Genomic DNA, 19,351 nt, shown 5'->3' on the forward strand with positions numbered 1-19,351 from the left:
CAAGACCTCACTGGAATATCCTAACTGGGATACTGGGCCATAAGGTTTTGGACTTTAGCCCTGAGGTCCAGCCTTAGTCACCTTTGGCAACATTTCCAGCATTAATGAAGTTCCAAGTACAAATAACCTTTCCCATCTGAAAATTTATCCAGCAGGCACATGGGGCTGCAGTGGGGCTGGCAGTGACTGTCCTTCTCTCTTTTTACTTGTGAATGTGGTCTTATGAAAATTCCTTAAGTATGCTTAAAATTGCAGTTTAAGAGTCAGTAAAAGGAGAAGATTAAACGCCCAGGATTGTAAAGCTAGTCGTCTACAAGGTTCTCAGGAGCACTTAGAAATGTGAAGCGTTCTCAAAATTATTGAGGTATTGCTTAGCACACTTGGATGCCCCTAAAACTTGTTTAGCAGTAATTTGGAACGCCATTGGCTTTTGCTCTCTGACTTAAAAGAAAATGGGTTGGATCCAAGTGGTCAGTTGAACTTAGATTGCGTTGAAATATATTGGACAAGTTAGTCGTAACACAAGTCTCTTTGATTTCAGTTAACTTAAGATGCTTCCAGACTCAGAGGCGATGGGTTAATTTGCAAGGGTTGTTGAGATATTGCAAATGGGATGTTGGCAACAGGTGGGAATTGTGTTTACTTATTGGATCCCCCCCACCCCTGAAAAGGTAAATCCAGATTACCAGGGGTCTGGGGGACACGGGATGGCATTTTAATGTCAATGATCTTGTGCGATCGCTGCAAAAAACCGAAAAGCAACCTTATGTGCATGAGGCACACTAATCTCACAATAAATACTCACCAGGGATTGCTTTTAATTTTCAGCCGTAGAGCACAGGAGTCATGGGGCACCCAGATACATGCACTAGGCAGTTTGAACTAGCTTTATTCCAGTTATTCTCTTTGTCAAATGTGTTGTTCAAATCCATGTACAGCAAAGAGTGAAAGTTGCATACTGCATGTCTCCTGGTTTAAGCAAGAATGTTTCTTACCTGCAGCCCAGAAAGGACCAGATGGGGCCATCATTTCCAATAACTACTGTGATTTCTGCCTTGGAGGATCTAACATGAATAAAAAAAGTGGACGACCAGAGGAACTTGTCTCATGTTCAGACTGTGGGCGATCTGGTAGGTGATTCCTTATTGTAACTTCCTGTGAGTGACTGACATGTGTAAATTCCTTTTTCTCATACTTAGGAACTGTGGATTTATTGTTATATTTTCTTGTACAACTGGTGCTGGTTAGACACGTAGTTTTGGGTGGGCATTTTAAAAACCGTATATACAGATGAGATTTGTTCCTATTCAACTTGGATAATTATTTCCACTGCGCTCTCCTCTGTCTCTGTTTCTGTCTCTGCCTCTCTTACACGCACAAGCATACACACAATATTGCATAAGACTGAGGACATTTGTCAAACATTGTTCTTTGCAGTGTAATACTACTGAAGAGGGTTTTTTTTTAAAAAAATCTGCTTTTAATCTATGTGCGTCTGCTTTAATATAAATTGTGATCCTTTTATCATTATCATCTTGAGATTTGTCCAGCTCAGTTGTTGAGTTTGGGGATTGTTTGGATGTTTTCATTCTACTTGGGGGGTTGTTTTTAACAAGGAAAAAATGAGTTTTAAACAATATTTACCAATGTTTATTGCATTTTAAACTTGTTTATATTTTTTTTTTAGGGATTTGGGGGAATATAAACCCATGGGTTAAAATCATAAGGTTCAATCCAGTTAGTTCTTATGCACATGATTATGTGCATGCAGCCCTTTTCTGCGCAGGTTTTCACACATGTAGGGTTGCTGACTGATGGTGTGTGTTGGTGAAAGGAAACTCCCATGCTCATAAGAGAGGTTGGGAGGATGTGGTGGGCATCTGTATAGTGTCTATAGTAACAAAAATCCTTGGAATTTGAAATCTGTTGCATTGATTCTGCTCCTGACATTAATTACATGGTAGGATAATCTACTTTTTGTTGTCCAAATAACGCAGAAACTTCTTCTAAGAACCAGTAGTCAACTTTTTATCAAAACCAGTGGGTCACAAAAACTGTCCCTATGTCTTCCAAACTCTGCGGGTGACAGCAGAATGCTATTTTGTGTTTTACAGAGAGTAAACAAAGCACAACAGATTTATGCTGCAATCCTGTACCCACTTTCCTGGGCCCTAGTGGAGAGCAAGGGGGATTTTTAGTCCTCCCTCTGACCTGCCCCATATTTTGCCCGACCTATCCTTTATTTTAACCTGACCAAAGGTGGCAACCCTAGGTCTATTCTGCATACATTTAAACATTATATTGAATTACAAATTCACACATATACCTGCTAGCTGAGGATAAGACTCCAAGCTTATAATCAAGGAGGTCATTTATAGCACCAGCCCTACCATTAGGCTGAGTAAAGTGGCTGCCATAGGTAGCTGATTTTGAGTGTCATGAAATGGCAGAAAATTCTTGGTTATTTTCAGTGCTTTTATCCCTGGATAAACGGTATCAGTACTCCAAAGCTTCCTCCTCCCCAAGGGCAACATGAGGCTGAGCCTCCATAGTACAACTGAACCAGTGCCTACTGCCAGAAAAAAAAGCTTTGGTTGTTTTATTTGGCATTGTTGTACTTTTCTGGGACAGGAAGATGCAGCTGCAGGATTTTCTGCCTTAGGTGCCAAAATAACTTGACTGGCCTGAGGTATTGTCTACCTTGACTTTCAGTGTAGGGGGCAGTTGCTTCTCTGCTTCAGGCATCACAAGAATTTGGGCCAGCCTTGTAAAACATTAAAGCTTATGCCACAATAAATCTGTTAGTCTTTCAGATGTGTTCCTAGGTTCTGCTAGGAATATGCTTACCATTGGGGTGAGTCAGCTAAAGTTGGATCCAAGTCTTCTGGGCTGTTTTTTGTTTTTGTAGCCCCTAGCTATACAGTGGTACCTCGGTTTACGAACTTTAATCTGTTCCAGAAGTCCATTCTTAAACTGAGGCGCACTTTCCTTAATGAGGCCTCCCGCCACTGGTGCCCTTCCACCATTTGGCTTCCGTTCTTAGACCGAGGTAAAGTTCGCAAACAGGGACACTACTTCTGGTTTTGAGGAGTTTATAAACCGAATAGTTCGTAAACGGGGCTGTTCTTAAACCGAGGTAACACTCTATTTCCAGCATCCCTAATTTTACATTATAATTTAGATATAAAGCTTTTTCTTATTCATTTATTTTTCATATTTGCAAACCACCTGCAAAATGTGACACTTAGACTTTCTAACTATAGAGTCCAGTATATTAGTATAAGCTACCATTGGGTGAGGGGGAGATGGATACTCCCGTAAATGGAATCCTTTTGCAAAGCAACTATTATTCAGTTTGAATTGTTTACCAGAGTCAGTTATCTGTTACACAGATGTCTGAGTCTGTATACAGCGTGCTGGTTACAAGCACATACAGTCTGGGTGGCTTATCATTCTTATTTCTAACAAAAACCTTACTCATTTACCCATTGAAGAAACTTTCTTTATATGACAAAAGGAGACAGGTTAACTTCTTTGCCTGTATAGACATAGTAAAATCATTGAGTGTTACTATTTTACATGTATTTTCATCTTTGGGAATATGATTTGTACATCAGAACATTTTCTGATATTTGTACATCAGAATAGTTTCTCGATATCTACTTCCTTCATCTATTTGAAGTCATGCTAATTGGAATTACTGAACAAGAAACAATGGGGGTATTGTTGTTTCACTCTCCGAAGATGGATCCAGGAATATAGTGTATTCTGAAAATTGTGTCAAAGTTACATATTATATTAGAAACCTTTCTTTCTTTGGATGAAATGCTTTATCTGCCTTTTTATATATGTACATATATACAAAGAGAAACTTTACTAAGTTGGCAATATGTATTTACTTATTTACTAGTTCTGAAAAAGTTTTCCACTTTGTTTTACAAAAGAACTATACCACTTAGGAGAACAGGTGCAGAAAGATCAGGATGAGGGTGCTTTGGGTTTTTGTTTTTTTTAAGTCATGGAAAACTTTTGAAATGGATTATTACTCTCAAATAATACATTTAGGGCAGTTGATGCCAAAATGAAGGCCAGTCATGGTACCCCATACTCTTAATGAAGTCCCACTATTACACACAGTATGAGTTATTTTAAAGCTGCTCAAAAGAATCACAAAAAAAAAAAATGTTTTCTGTATGTTTTAAAGAGAGGAAAACAATATTAACCCTTTTGCTGCCTTAGTTTATGGGCAACTGTGATGGTTGTTTTGCTTTTTACTCTTTCAAATGCAATTCAGTTTATACTTTCCTTATTGCTCCTGCTGCTGTTCTACTGCTCTGTTATCAAGCTGAACCCCACTTTAGATATATACAGACAGACAGACACACATATATATATATTTGTATGGCTGGGAGATCTCTTTAGTTTGAACTGTTGAATAGTGATAATAATGAAATTAATGATGATGCCTGTTGCTTAACCCATGTGCTGATATATTCATCATACATGTCAGCTCATTTGGGAAGAGAAAGCAGGAAGGAAGAGGCAGCGGCGGCAGCAGCAGCAGCAGCAGCAGCAGCACACACTACGGAGGACTTGTTCGGTTCCACATCCGAAAGCGACACCTCAACTTTTCACGGCTTTGAAGAGGATGATTCAGAAGAGCCTCTCTCAAACCAGGGCAGCAGCTCCCCGTCCACAAAGAAAAAGGGCAGCTGCTAAACTAACTAATCACACACAAACTCTATGAGCTACTTCCTGCCCTTTTTGCTACGTTTATTGTGGCTGTTGCATTCCCCCCCCCCCATCCCCAGTTAGACCCATTTTCACTTTTGGATGTGTACACTGAAAGCACAACAGTATAATTTTTTTTTTAAATAGAAAACTTACCTTCTCTTTTTATTAAAATAAAAGGTTTTGGTTATTTTATATTCATGATCATTCATGGCCCCTTCCTTTCTTTACAACCACTGAAATGTAGACGTCTTTAACAAATAAGTAGTAGAAAGCTAATTTTCTGGACTTTTAATATATATCAGCCAGATACAAAAAATAAAAGTACAGAAGGGTTGGACACCAGGAACCCGCCTCATAGAGTGTTTATATATTTATTTATATATTCTATATATTATTAGAAAAAAGAGACCTTTTGAGATTAAAAGAGAAAAAAAGCAATGAAGTCTACTTGATAATCTAACTATACAGAAAGAGAAACCGCTGTGGTATGGATAGTTCCCAGATGGAAAGGAAACTCAATCCCTTGCCAGTGTGACTTTTGCACTGTGAAAAGTTTGCATTTACTGTAGCACACTGGATTTTGTGACTTCCCCCTTCATATTCCTGCTGTCCTCACCTTTAACAGTTTGGAAAATAAAAAGGCAAGGAAGATCAACAAAGAACATAAAACTGAGGAATTTCTTGCCTCCTTATTTTGGACACATTTGTCTTCTGTAAAGAATGCTTCATCTCTCCCCCACCTTGGCATCTTTTTCTAGCCACTGCTTTGTGTTTTACGTTTCGCTCCTTTACCTTCTACGTTGTGGAAAGACATTTCCAAGCACAGGGATGGAATACAACCATCAAGTCACAGATTCTGCAAAAATGAAACAAAGGATGTGAACCTTGAAAGAAATGAAAAGGAAAAAAATACCTCACGTTTCTTTTACTTTTTGAAAAACAAAAAAACAAAAACCCATTTAGTCTTATTTTTGATAGCTCCTGTTGAAATAAACCAAAGCAATACTCACTAATCTTCAAAGGGCAGTAGAGAAGACAGAATCTCTCTCATTCCAGCACCATGGAGCTGAGCAGCAGGAGTAAAAGGTATGTTCCAAAATGAAGTATGTTTCATTGTTTGTGAAATGGCTGCACTTTTAAGTTTGTCCCAAACTATTCTGCATTCTTGTTTAAAGAGCACAATGCAGGCATACTGGCTAAGTTTGGATGATCATATCAATTTGAAATTGCTTTAATATCCTGGCTTGTTCTGGTTGGTAACCATAGTTTCCTGGTTCAGGTGACACAATAAACTATGATTTATTAGAAGCTTCTTTTCATTGCTCATGCTACAAAGGGAAGAGCAAAGGGGCTGCATGTGTAGGCAAAAGAATAGTTTATATCTTGGCTAGTAAAGGTGGGATATGATCATCATAACTGGGCCAGCACTCAAGTATGGTTAGCTTAACATTGGTTAAGATCCCCAAAGTGCAGCACAGATAAGCACTATGTTTACATAGGGACAATAGCATTGTGTTGTGTTGTGTTGTGTGATGCTTTTAGGTATTTATAGAGTTGACATTGTGCTGGGACATCTTTAGCTCTGACCTAGACAATTGTAGAGTTCCCGAGAGGAATTCATTTAAAAGCCTGACCTTAAGATAGATGCAAGTTTGAAAAAGTGTCATGGTGTATATATGTATGTGGGGTGTATGTGTGTGTGTGTGTGTGTGTGTGTAATATTTTATATTAATGATTGTTTCCTGTTATTATTCTACGAGGCCATGTTACTGCTTGCTGTCCCCTTATAATAGATCAGTGATACTTTGACTTAACAGAGGATGTTCTTCTCTAGGGAGGGCTGGGAAATATTCCTATATGCCAGTCAGTATACACCAGCCTTCCCCAACCTAGTGACCTCCTATGATATATTGCAACTCCCAACAGCCCCAGTCACCATTGCTGATGGGAATTTTAGTGCAAGACTTCTAGAGGGGTCATATTATGGAAGGCAATAACAAACTAAATGGGCCAAGGGTCTGACTCTGTGCTTCTACGGCCTTTAATTGATAATAGGATTATGATCAGACCATATCTTTGTGTGTTACTCCCGTATATACCAAGTTCCCAGCAACAGCTACTGTATATAGCATCATTGGTGCTTGAATGTTTGCAGAATATTCTAGAGTGATAAAGCAAGAACTAAGAAAAGGTGACAGCATTTAGAAGGGACTTCTGGAAGGCAAAGTTTTTGTGGGATGTGGAGGTGAAGAACTTGTGGCCTAGTATAGAGCAGTCCTAGGGAGCGCGAGTTTGAACTTGGGTTGTGGAAGCACCACCCTTCATTTAATAAGTACAGAAAAGGAAGTCTGCTCTGTTTCCCACAATACAAAATCTCATTATTGCAAGAAACAGGGGGGCAAATTGCACCATCTGTTCCAGCCTCCTGACTTGATATTGTCTTGCGGAAGGCGATTCTTTTAAAATGAGATTCAGAAACCGTACTAATAAGTACACAAGTAAGTTACTTGGAAGCCCTCAAGAATTGGTGAAGTGACTCCCCCAGGTGACCTCAGTTTTTATGGCCCTGTGGCCGATCAGTCCAGGCACGAGCTTCAAAGAAACTCTGCCCAAACTGTCCAATTTGATAGATAGCCTGTGTATCTATGTGCATACCATCCCCTCCCAATGCCTCACTTTCTCAAAACAATGTCCAGCATCAAAGAAGGCACCCAGCATTATCCTCCACAACTGATTAAGGCAGCTGTGTGTGGGGCTTCACCTCCTCCCAACGTTCTCAGGACATTAAAGACTGTTCTCACACCATCAAAAACTTAACAAGAGCGAGGGAGGGAGAAGGAACAGATGCAGGAAGGGTAACCATGTCAGGTCACTAACTCCTCAATACAGTTTGTCTTCCAGACACATTTCTCATACAGATATCTCCCAAGGCCAATGCTGTAGCAATTATTCCTCCTCATTTTCTTTCTTTTTTGGCACTATCAGCTGTCTTCTCACAAATCATTGAGTTACGGAGAGCAGTACCTCCTGATACATCATGGAAGTTAATGGCAGATGGGTGGTAATCTGATCCTCTCCTAATATTTGCCAACTTGAGAAAACATATTGCCTAAAAGCACCCCATTTTAACTACTGTGACTGTAGCAAAAATAATTTTATAACTATATATAATGAGATGGTCCATAGTTTCTGTGTTGGACACATATGTGGTGAGGGCAGTCTATGTGGTTTCACCCTTACTTGTTTCCCCTTTCCCCCATCTATTACTCATTGTTAGAAGTTGTTCAGATTTGCTGTTTTTCAGCCTGTGGCTGTAGCTCCATAGATACAGAAAATCATTCCTGCTAATGCCTGGAGCGGATCAGATAGTTGATAAGCATAGCCTGTAGAAGGGACACCATCTGTGCTAAATGCCTTCTGTGCCTGCTGTCATATTTGAATCCGGCAAATTCTTTTCATCATCATCATGAGAGGCAGGGACAAAACAAAATTTGCAATCTGAAAGTTGGAATAGGCCTAGGTATGGTTCTTCAGGAATGTTGCTCATTATAGTAATATCTGCCCTCTGGATGTTCTGCTCCTAGGTGAATGAAAGGTTACAGCAAATGTGCAAATGGAGAACCCAGAATGGGAAAGAAAAACACCAGACAGTTTGGGTAGGGTCAGTTCCTTTACTGACAGGTAGTCCAAAGGATAACGCAGCCCCTTAGCTTAGCAGTTATATTCAACTGTAGCATAAAGTAATCCTACCTCAGTCTGTCCCAAGAGACAGCTCACAGCAAAAGTAATAAAAAGTATTTCCAGCAACATGCTCTCCTTGCAGCATTCCTACACAGATTAGGTTCTAGCCAAGCAGCAGGGACCAAGGCAAACTTGCTTATAAACACAAGGACATTTATACTTTAGATTGTGCTGAGTCACTCTCTGACTCACAAGTTTGCCAACTCACACTTAAGCAGCTGCAGGTGTAGGACAAGCACACCCAAATCAACCCTCTTGCCCTTTTTCTCTGTATGCATAAACCCACATACACTAATAGTATTCCCATAAGTGTGGTGTCTGTTATTTGCTGTAGAACCCCAAGTATCTCAGCTGTTAATAAACCTTTAAAATCTCCATGGTTGTGCAGATACGGTTGAAAACATAGACTGGGCCACAATCCAGCCCATACTTAAGCCCATTGAAATAATTTGGTTGAAGTACACTAATTAAGTAATGGATTGTAGGTACAAATGGAACCACAATCCAATGGACTGCATAAATATATATCCTTACCAATATACTCCCAGTCAGATTCCCACATTCATAAACTCCCATTGTTGATATTTCCAATATATTTTTCTCCTATTACCACACCTTTCTTTCTCACTTTTTGAAAAAAAGAGAAAGAAAATATTGAGTCAATAACAAAGGATGTAAATTAGGTTCATTCAAAATAATCAATTTTGTATATGAGCATAGAATTTGAGTTAACTTGGTGAAATGTTTGAATTTGGCTGGTGCACAGTATGAAAATCCTTTCTTACTCCTCTTGGTTTCAGAATTCAATATTGTCCTTCAGCAAATGTTTCAATCATGAAGTGTGGGTGTGCATGTGTGCATGTATACAGAATGGTGGTGGTGGTGTGATGTACTTTTATGAGACGTAGTCATTGTGGCTATTTTTAGCAGCTCATAGGCCGAGGTGTTGGTGTCAGCGTAATCCTGTAGCAGGAGATTTAGACCAAGGATAAACTGCAAGTTTTTCATTTGATTCCAACATTAAACCAACACAGCTATGATTGCCATTTATGGTTTGCAGTCCTTAGGTTTGTAGTCACAGAGTTGTCCTGAACTATAGCATTGCCGTTCTTTGTTGCAGCGAAGTGTATAGTGCTGGCTTTCATCTTTGCTCCTAGAGGCAATAAAGCACAGGACTCCTGCACTTTAAAAAAAAAAAAAATAGTTGGAAAGTCATCAGGAGGAGTTTTCACCTCAGCAGCCCTGTGGCACATCCATATATACTTGCTGAAATTCACTCTTCTGTGCAACTGTTTCAGGCATATGAGCACTTTCATTCTTGTTTGTGGACTCTGTTCAATAGGAATACTCTGAATGTGCAAAGAGGGGGTGTTGGAGCAGTGTGTTCTGCCTGTTGTATGAGGGTTGCTTTTTTAGTTTTCCCTTTCATTGCCTCTCCTTCTGCAGATAACGGGCCTGCGCTCACTTAGATTCTGAATCCATCATCTTTCAAGAAAACTGTTGGAAGAAGCCAACCAAGAATAGCCAGGATGTTCTGATCTTCCTCTCATTGCCTGATCCTTTCATACCTGTGTCTCATCCCACACAGGAGCCTGGACTGTGGAACGCCTGCTGGCACTTGCTCAGAGAAGTCTTGGGGATTCCCTAAGCTTGTGCAATACAAAGATACCCTTTCCATTTTATTTTTTATTTTTAAAAATCCCTTTCTTTTAAGTATTGTATGAGTTTGTGTGTGCGTATATATATATATATAAAAGCCCAGGTCAAACTGGAACTGATTTACAGTAGAAGTGACTGAAAACAACAAACAAAAGGAGAGAGAAAAAACCTTGACAAAAAATAGAACAAGTTATTTTATTTATTTGAATATTTAAGAGAGAAAAAGTAGTGCTGATGTTGCACAGTATTTTTGTTTAAAATGCATTTAACTTCAAAATTTAAAAGCAATTCTTGTGAAGAGGGGATTTTTCCCTAGAGCGCTTAAATGTAAGATAAAGACTGACTATTTGCTTTCAGGTTAATTTTTTTTTAAGTTATGAAAATAAAGATAAACTCTGCTTTCTCTTACTTTAAAGATGCCATTCATACACACGCTGGGTGTTTTGTTTTTTTTTTCTTTCCCCAAACTGGATGTGGTAAGTTTAAAGTTGTTCTGGCTTATTTTCCTGAATGTCTGCTAATGTTTCCTGCTTGGTTGTATTGTATTAGGGCAAAAGTCAAAACTTTCAACAAAATATTTTGAAAATGAAATGCTGGATCTTGGACAGTTGTTGTAACAAGGACTATAAGCGCAGTCTCCCAGCACTATCATCTTACAGGAACTTTGGGGTGTTACCAGTTCTCAGCAATAATGCCACTTAAACTAGGTGCTTATAAAATAGATTTTGTTGTCTGAAAAGAAGTTGTTTTCCTGCGTTGATTATTCTACTCAAGAGCTATCAGCAGCTAACAGCTGCTTGCTATAGTCCACAAATAATGTAAGCAAGACAAAAAGAAGCAACCGGGACAATACATCTGGAGAGAAACCTTTTTCTCTACAACTGTTCTAAAAGGCATTTGAAATAATATTTGGGAAGAGGTAGAATATTAAAAAAAATCTTTCCAGGAATAGCAAAGTTTATACAGTTGGATCTAGTCACAGGTCATAGTTCTCTCTATAGTAATTTGTTAGGACCAACATGTGACATGCTGATAGCTGGTGCTTATGTGACAGCTTTTAAAGAGTGATCCCTACCTATTCTGGGAAGGACGTATGAACATGACCCCAGGTTCCAATTGATCCAGAATAGTTCCTGGGAAAATCCAATTGGAAAAGCCATTCTGATATAACTTTTCAGTGGATATTTGCTTACCAGATGATGTCGAAAAGTTGATTGTGTGAGCCTTCGAATTGTACTGTGCAATGTACTTCTATGCACCTTTACTTGGAAGTAACACTCGCTGAGTTAAAATGTGGCTTACTCCTTAGTAAGTGTGCACAGGAGTCTGCTATACGATTTGGTTTTGAGTAAAGGTAATGACACCATCCCCATACAATTTAAACCTGAAGCCTTCTCCTGAAATTCTTAGAGCGATCCTGCTCTAAGAGGACTGAGCAAACCCAGCCATCGTGCATTCTCATTGAGCTTGCTCAGGAGTCCAGGGGAGTGAAACCACTTTGAAATATACAACTGTACAGCAGTGGTGCTATGAATTTTGCATGCTCAGTTGTTCTTTCAGGGATGCTGGTTGTGGGGACAATGCAGAATCCACTCCGGAAAAGCATCAGACATGTTCAACTCAGTAGGTCAAATCTGCATCCTACTGAGGAGCTGGAGCTCCAGAACATTGCACATTAAAATCAATGGCAGGACTCTTATTGGGGTCAGTGACAGAAGACCCATTTAGACAGTCACTTCAATGATTTCACTTGGAAATCTGCAGACTACCTTATGCTGCCATTAAAAACAAATGTTCCCATTAGATGCAAAATGCACAAACTGTACTAACTTGTGTTTTGTGTTCACTTAAAATCAACTTCCAAGGCGCCTCCTGTATACTTCTCTGTAAATATTTATTTACCCAACCTTTTTTAAAAGGAAAAAAAATTGTGAAACTGCAATTGCTGTACATAGTTTTTAAAGGTCCTCATTGTTTACAATGCTGTCCTCCATACTGAAAATAAAACTTCCTTCTCTACTTATTTTTGTTTGCTTCCCCATGTGGTAAAATATTATTTCAGTTTTCAAAAAACAAACAAACAAACAAACAAACAAAAACCGAAATACAAATGTTTAACATACTTTTTGTTTTGTTTTGTTTTCCATTGGTATTTTGACTTTGTCCATAGTCATAGTCAGCGGCTGCTGTGAAGGTAGAGAAGAGAACAGGATGTGCAAGGCTAACTGATGTTGTGTCTGACTATTGTCCGTGTAGCTCACTCCTGCTATCTACTGTGGCAGTTTGACTGACTCCAAGGTTTCAGGCCAAGGTCTTTCTTAATGGGAGATGCAAGCAATAGAATTTGGGGTCTTCTGTAGGCAAAGCAGCTACCACTGAGATGCAAGGCAAAACTACATGTTCCATTGGGCATGAAAAGAAATAGCATGTTTAAGCTGACCAGTTTTATTTTGAAGAAATAAACCTTCAAAAGGCCATTTAAAATGCATTCTGGGAGCTCCCAGGCCCAGATTAGGGTCCCTCACTGGATTCCCACTGAACCCCCAATTACTGTTAACTCAAAGATTCTGTCAATCACACCTTCAGGGGCAGCTGGGGAGATTCTCAGTGGGAAACTGGCTTGGAGTCCCTAAAGGCCGCTTTTCCTTCGAAATAATGCTTGTTCAATATGGCTTGTAGTCTGGCCCTTCCACAGGTGTCAGTCCCTCCCAGGAAAGCCGCAGCAGGTTATGCACTAACTCCAGTAGTTTCTATAATAGGGAACCAAGGGGCAAGGGGCAGAGTCCTTTGGAGAAAACTGCACGAGAGTTGCATGCTACAGCTATTGTACATTCCCATACATTTCAGTGGGCTTTCAGAGCAGAACTTCCAGAAGGATTGTGATGAATCATTAAAGGTTTAAAGCACAATGCTTAAGTCTTTTGCTTTGGAATGCTTAAGTCTTCATCAGTTAACTAGGACATTAGTCCTACTGAACTCAGCGGGACTTACCTCTGAAGCAAACATGCTGAGGATCAGACTGACAGAATCAGTCTACGCATTTGATTACTTTTGTAAGGTTGATGCACAATTCATAGAAACTTTAAAATTGGTGTGGCAGCCTGATCAGTAGTATATGTAATGAAATGTAAAACCAAATAGAATCCCACAGTAGTTCCTCTCTTAATGTGTGTGTGTGTGTGTGTGTGTGTGTGTGTGTGTCTTATCTATCTATCTATCTAATGGCCATAAATTGACCTACAGTTAATGTACACTTGATCCCCTTTCAGATTTAAATGCAGTTTGGTGTGCACAAAATTTAAGCCCATTGTTACACTACAGAGCTCCCTATGAATAGGAACTTCCATTTCTCCTCCAAAAGAGGATAACCACCATGTAAACCACTTTGCCGGCATCTCTTTAGGCAGAGCCCAATTTTTCTACTAGCCTGATTTTTTTTAACTAGCATAAGCGCTAAAATGTGAATTTGATTAACGACCCCACAAAAGAAAGCATCATATTCAGTAATACCAAGTTCTAAAAATTCCTCCTCTTTCATGAAAAGCTTCTATATTTCAGGATAGAAACTCCTGTAACAGCACTGTACTCAATATCTTTAGAAATACTTGACTGCACTAGTACTGAATGACCTACAGATGAGGTCCAGCTAAAAACTGCTACGGAAACAGAGATTTATTGTAAGTACTGAAAAATGAACAACAGTTTGAAACAGCCTTTTGTAGCCATTGCTTGATGTAAGAGATGCAAAACTTTGGAAATTATTCACAGGTGTTAGTCCTTTCCGATCACCTTGTCTGATAGTTCTGCCTAGCAGAGTTCTGCCTGTAGAGTTGAGATTTAGCTACAGAAATGTTTTTGTGTTTTGTTGTAGAGGCGATTATTATAGTTCCAGTTCAAAACCAGTGTTCTCATCAGTGCTTTTGGTAATACTTTAAAGTACAGTTTGGTGAAATGGTGCTGTTTTTCACTCTGTCACTGCTATGTCAGCATTAATAGGACAGATGGGGTGAACTGTACAGTGGTACCTCAGGTTACATATGCTTCAGGTTACATACGCTTCAGGTTACAGACTCCGCTAACCCAGAAATATTACCTCGGGTTAAGAACTTTGCTTCAGGATGAGAACAGAAATCGTGCTCCGGCGGCGTGGCAGCAGCAGGAGGCCCCATTAGCTAAAGTGGTACCTCAGGTTAAGAACAGTTTCAGGTTAAGAACGGACCTCTGGAATGAATTAAGTACTTAACCTGAGGTACCACTGTACTTTAATCAGCACATCTTTTCAATGGTCCCTTTGTAGATATATCTGGTGAAATGGGTTGAGTAGTCGTCCCCCCCCCCCCCCGAGTGTGCCATCAGAACTATGCCAAATATTTCAGGACATGTAGCAACCTGAAAACTTCTTTCCTCAACTCTCATAAGACCTGCTTATACATTATTCGTTTCTGAGTAGCAAGTTCAGTGACTAGACCTCGAAGTCTGTTATAGAGGCCAAATTCCCTACACCCCATCCTGCCATCAAGCCCATTCCCTTTAGGGAGATCTAGTTGATAACTAATTTTAAAAGTCTAAATGTGCCAGCACCCTGAAATCCTTTGTTAACTAGAGTTTACAACACAATCCTAACCCTACCCCCACCCCTGATAGTGCAGCAGTAAAATTGCTGGCACATTTGCAAAGCTAAGCAGGGTCCAGTATGGTTTCAAATATGATGGGGGAGCACATGTTGAGATGCCTGCATTGCAGGGGGTGGAACTAAGTGACCCTTAGGGTCCCTTCCAATTCTAATAATAATAATAATAATAATAATAATAATTGTACCCCGGCCGGAGCCAGGCTCAGAGCGGCTAACATCATAAATAATACAATATGCATAAAAACAAGCAATCAGTCGGTTAAAATGCATCCCAAAATTGATTCAAATAATTTAAAGTTAAAACTGGACAAATGACAATCCCCAGGTTTAAATTGAAAGCTGTTAATACTTGCCAGAACCAACTGTTTCCACTGATATTATAAGGACCTGTGAGCGGGCTGGGAAACCTCCTTTGTGCTTGTTCTTATACAAAGAGAAAAGGGTCAGACTGAACCCTGACCAAAAGCCTAGTGGAACAGCTCCGTCTTGCAGGCCCTGCGGAAGGATGTAAAATCTCGCAGGGCCCTGGTCTCTTGTGAGAGAGCATTCCACCAGCCTGGGGCCACGGCTGAAAAGGCCCTGGTTCTGGTCGAGGCCAGTCTAATTTCCCTGGGGCCTGTTGTTATTTGCAGACGATAAATGATTCATATTCATATCTACTTAGAAGTAAGACCCACTGAGTTCAATGGGACTTTCTTCCAGGTAAGCATTTTTGTGCAGCAGAAGCTGCTCTTTCATAGCAATTCTTCCTGGTATAAAAATGGAGTTCACTGCATGCTTGCAACCTTTTTTCTATAGTAGCACCAGGAACATTAGAAGCAATCAGTCCTGAGACAGTTTTCCGAACTTCAGGATGAGCTTCGCAGCCCCAGCCATCTATTCGCTAATGGCTTGTGCTAAATGCAGATCTTGAGGATCAACTGCTAGTACAGAACTAAACATGATAACCATATCTTGCTAATGTTCTGTTTCTAATGGAAGCAAACTAAATTGGTTCTAATTGAAAAGAAAAGGGGGGGAAATCAATAGATCATTCTCTTTAATGGGAAGTTAAATTTTAAACATTGAACTCACATCAAGTGGTTGAAATAGTCTCTGAAGGTGAATAACTGAGCAGAACTCAGCACAGAATCTTCTTATTTTGGTTTGGCCTTTATTAGACATGGGAATTAGAATAGTGCATTAGTATTGCCATCAGGTGTCAGCAGGATTAAATGTAAAAGGTGGAACTATTGAACAGTGCGTATCTGCATGACACAAACAGTTAAATCATCATGTGCACATGCTCGTTATGTGTATTGCTGTACTTAGTTTAGTTCTCAGTTTACTAATTATGGGAAATTATAATCTTCCCCCACAATATAACATGACATGCCTCAGTAAAAAATGTTGGTGAAGTGTGTTGCTTAGTACTGGAGTTGATAGTAAACAATATACCATTTTCTAAGGAAGACACTGCTAGAAAATTGGAAATAAGATCTCCACCCCCTGCTTAAAGGCACCCATTCAAATGTATTCCTATCATTTAATAGATCAGCTGTATGTTGTCAGGCTTCTTCAGAGCCCATGGGTAGAGAATCCTCCTATGAAGTGTGTTAGCACATGGTCTTTGCATCCCTTAACATTTTGTGTAAACCTACAGACTTCTCTCTCTTGTTAAAGATATAACTGCAAAGCATTGTGCAATGACTCTGAATTGAATGAGGATACGCTGTCTAATTCCGAAGGTATGTTTACACCAACCTTCTCCAACCAGATGCCCTCCAGACAATTTGGACTACAATTCCCATCATCCCTGACCATTGACTCTGCTGGCTAAAGCTGCTGGAAGTTGGAGTCCAAAACCACTAGAGGACCTCAGATTGGGGAAGGGTACTTTACACAAACAAATATAGGTTCAGACAACCTGAACTGCAACCTCCTCTGGAGGTGCTATGTGAACTCTTCATATATGTTATTCCAAGTGTTTTCAGTTCAGTATGACTCACTGACACATTGTTGACCTGGCTCATAGAAAATGTGATGCACTTGCTTACATTCGGAAAAACTTTCTGACAGTAAGAGCTGTTTGGCAGTGGAACAGACTCCCACGAGATGTGGTGGACCCTCCTTCCTTGGAGGTTTTTGAGCAGAGGTTGGATGGCCATCTGTCATGCATGCTTTAGCTGAGATTCCTGCATTGCAGGGGGTTGGACTAGATGACTTGGGTTGGACTTGGGTCCCCTTCCTGCTCTTAAGATTCTACAGTTCTACTGTATTGAATCTGCTCTCACATTTCATAAGCAACCACTAAATAATCGTAGGAATGTAATGTAAACGTCAACGTAAGAGCCATATAAGATCTGCACATCCCATGTCCACATAACATCTAATAATACAAAATTAATCACAGTATCCCCTACAAGCGGGATATATTTAATCATAAAATTAGGCATATTATCAATTGCCATATGTCTTTTGTGGATTAAGAAGAACATTCTTCCGGTTACCTTCCTTGTTACCTCTTCCTCCTCCCAACTTTTCATAAATATTTGAATTAATGCCAGCTTTTTCCGATACAGGAAAAGCCACTTCAACAAATCCCTTTGTTTCTTGTACGTACAAAATCTGTAGACTCGATGCAAAATACCATAATGAAACACGATGTGTTTCAAAAAATACTTGAAAAGACTGAAGATTAAGTATCTGGGTGAGCTTTCGGTTTCAGAAGGTCGTTGGGCTAGTTCCAGGTGAGAGTGAAATGATAGAGGATGCATTTGGAACTTTCTCCTTCATTCATCAGCAAGAGAAGCCATGGCAGTACATGGGCATAGATTCATTCTTTGTAAGTATTACCTTAAATCTGTCTGTCTGTTGGGCAGCACTACAAATCATGCACACACAACACTGCCTGTTTGTACTAACCCAGTAAGGATGAGAGAGCAGCTTTATTGCATTGCATTATAGCTTTATAAGGAAGTTTAAAGGTACACGTGTAGTTTATGGGAAATGGTGTTGTTTATTAAGTATTGTGGGTGGGGGTGGAAAGAACCACAGCCAGTCTGCTACCCTGAATTTTGAGCGTACCATGACCATGTCGTTTTTGCTTGGCTGCACATTTTGAAAGGGTTAGTGAGCTTGCAAGTTGATTGAAAGCTCTGTGGTGTGTGAACTGGCCAGGCTGAAAAGCCTGCAGCGTATAGGGATAACTTCCTGAGCCCCTGAAGAAATTGATTCCCCTGATGAAGTTTGCCGAGGGTGTTGTGATGGGTGAAAAGGGGGTACAAAGGGAGCACCCCCTTGTAGCTCTTGCATTGTGGTAATTCACCCAGCCTCTCTTCCTTCCTATCAACATATTGTTTGTCTGCCCGTAGCTCAGCAGTCAAGTATAGCAAAATGCCCTTGCAGAGAGGTACATTCAGCATGAAAGATTGGCCCAGAGTAAGTTAAATTTTATGTACTTTTGATTGGTAGTATCTTATAAGTTGGAAGAGGCTTTATTTTCAGAGCGTTTACATGACAAGCTTAAATTCCAGTTTTACATATCAGTCTTCCTGCCATTAAATCCCCTTGCTTTGCATGAAGACAGGTTTCTTCCCTGTTGGGATTGTTAAGCTGTCTAACTGCCTTTGGCAATTAGCAATTCATTCCCCATAATGCTTTGCTCATTGTAATATGTTGTGTGTGTGTGTGTGTGTGTGTGTGTGTGTGTGTGTGTGTCTGTGTGTGTTTATCTGTGTTTTCTGGAGGTCGCAGTGACCTAATTCACCCCCAGGAATTGAACAGTGTTGGGCGCCTTATCTAGTGCATTAACAAGCTGATGCATCAATATAAGGTCATTTGAGTGCAGATTTCATAGGCAAGGAGCAAGCATTTTGCCTAGCAACTAGGAATGTCAGTAAGGGGCAGTTTGGTAAAAGTTGAGGCAATGCACTAGGTATTTAGCCTGACAAGGAGAATTATAAGGAAGCCATGTTATCAACACATCTCAGGTTAAGGCTCCAATCAATAATTACTGCATGCTTGGGTCCAGGTGTCAGCCCTGCATCTTTAATGCAGCAGTCTGATGCCCTGGTGTGTTTTTTAAATTATTATTATTATTAGTAAAGGCTCTTCCTTGCCAGGATATTGAAGGTGAGGCAGTTCTTGTAACTCAGCTCATATGTTAGCTGTTTTGCATTTCCTAGATCTAGGCCAGAAAAGGCTCTGCCATTAAAGTTGGGTGGATGCAAGTTTTGTTTACATTTGTACATGCACCTCTCTGTTCCTTACATTTTGTCCACAAGTTCTTCCTCTTGCACTGATCTGTTTTCCTCTTTGTGACTTCTTCTTGTGTGTTCTGTCTTGTAAGGGTTCCAAGAAGGGTATCATTCTGAACTCTGCTACTGTATTTTTCTCAGGACCCTTGATTCTTATCCTGAGGATCTGGTTCTGTTGGGATTATCTCCAAACTTCTGTGTAGTGCTAGATGTTTTTATCTCTTCTCTCTCCACTTCTCTCAGTTTCTCAATTCACCACTCTTTAAGTTCAGGTTCTTTACATTTCCAAATCACTTTGGAAATATATTTTTATTTTATTTTAATATTTTTTATTTTAAAAGTCCCC

The 19,351-nt window shown here is 39.8% G+C and overlaps 1 protein-coding gene across 2 annotated transcripts in view; it reads left to right on the forward strand.

Moving 5' to 3' along the window:
- The window catches only part of DPF3 (double PHD fingers 3), a 190,864-nt gene that overhangs the window by 150,192 nt on the left and 21,321 nt on the right, over positions 1-19,351 (forward strand). Inside the window, exons 8-10 of one of the 2 annotated variants that reach the window (XR_013983600.1) lie at positions 1,002-1,130; positions 4,511-5,820; positions 9,922-12,157. Coding sequence is in view for 1 of the 2 variants with exons in the window: in XM_080997690.1 (XP_080853816.1) it covers positions 1,002-1,130 (129 nt within the window). In the remaining variant the exon portion in view is untranslated. Of the gene's footprint in view, positions 1-1,001; positions 1,131-4,510; positions 5,821-9,921; positions 12,158-19,351 lie in introns of those variants that run through there. The other variant, XM_080997690.1, reaches the window with a different exon arrangement.

The sequence above is a fragment of the Podarcis pityusensis genome (assembly GCF_964106645.2).
Source record: "Podarcis pityusensis genome assembly, chromosome: 1".
Classification (NCBI taxonomy): Eukaryota; Metazoa; Chordata; class Lepidosauria; order Squamata; family Lacertidae; genus Podarcis; species Podarcis pityusensis.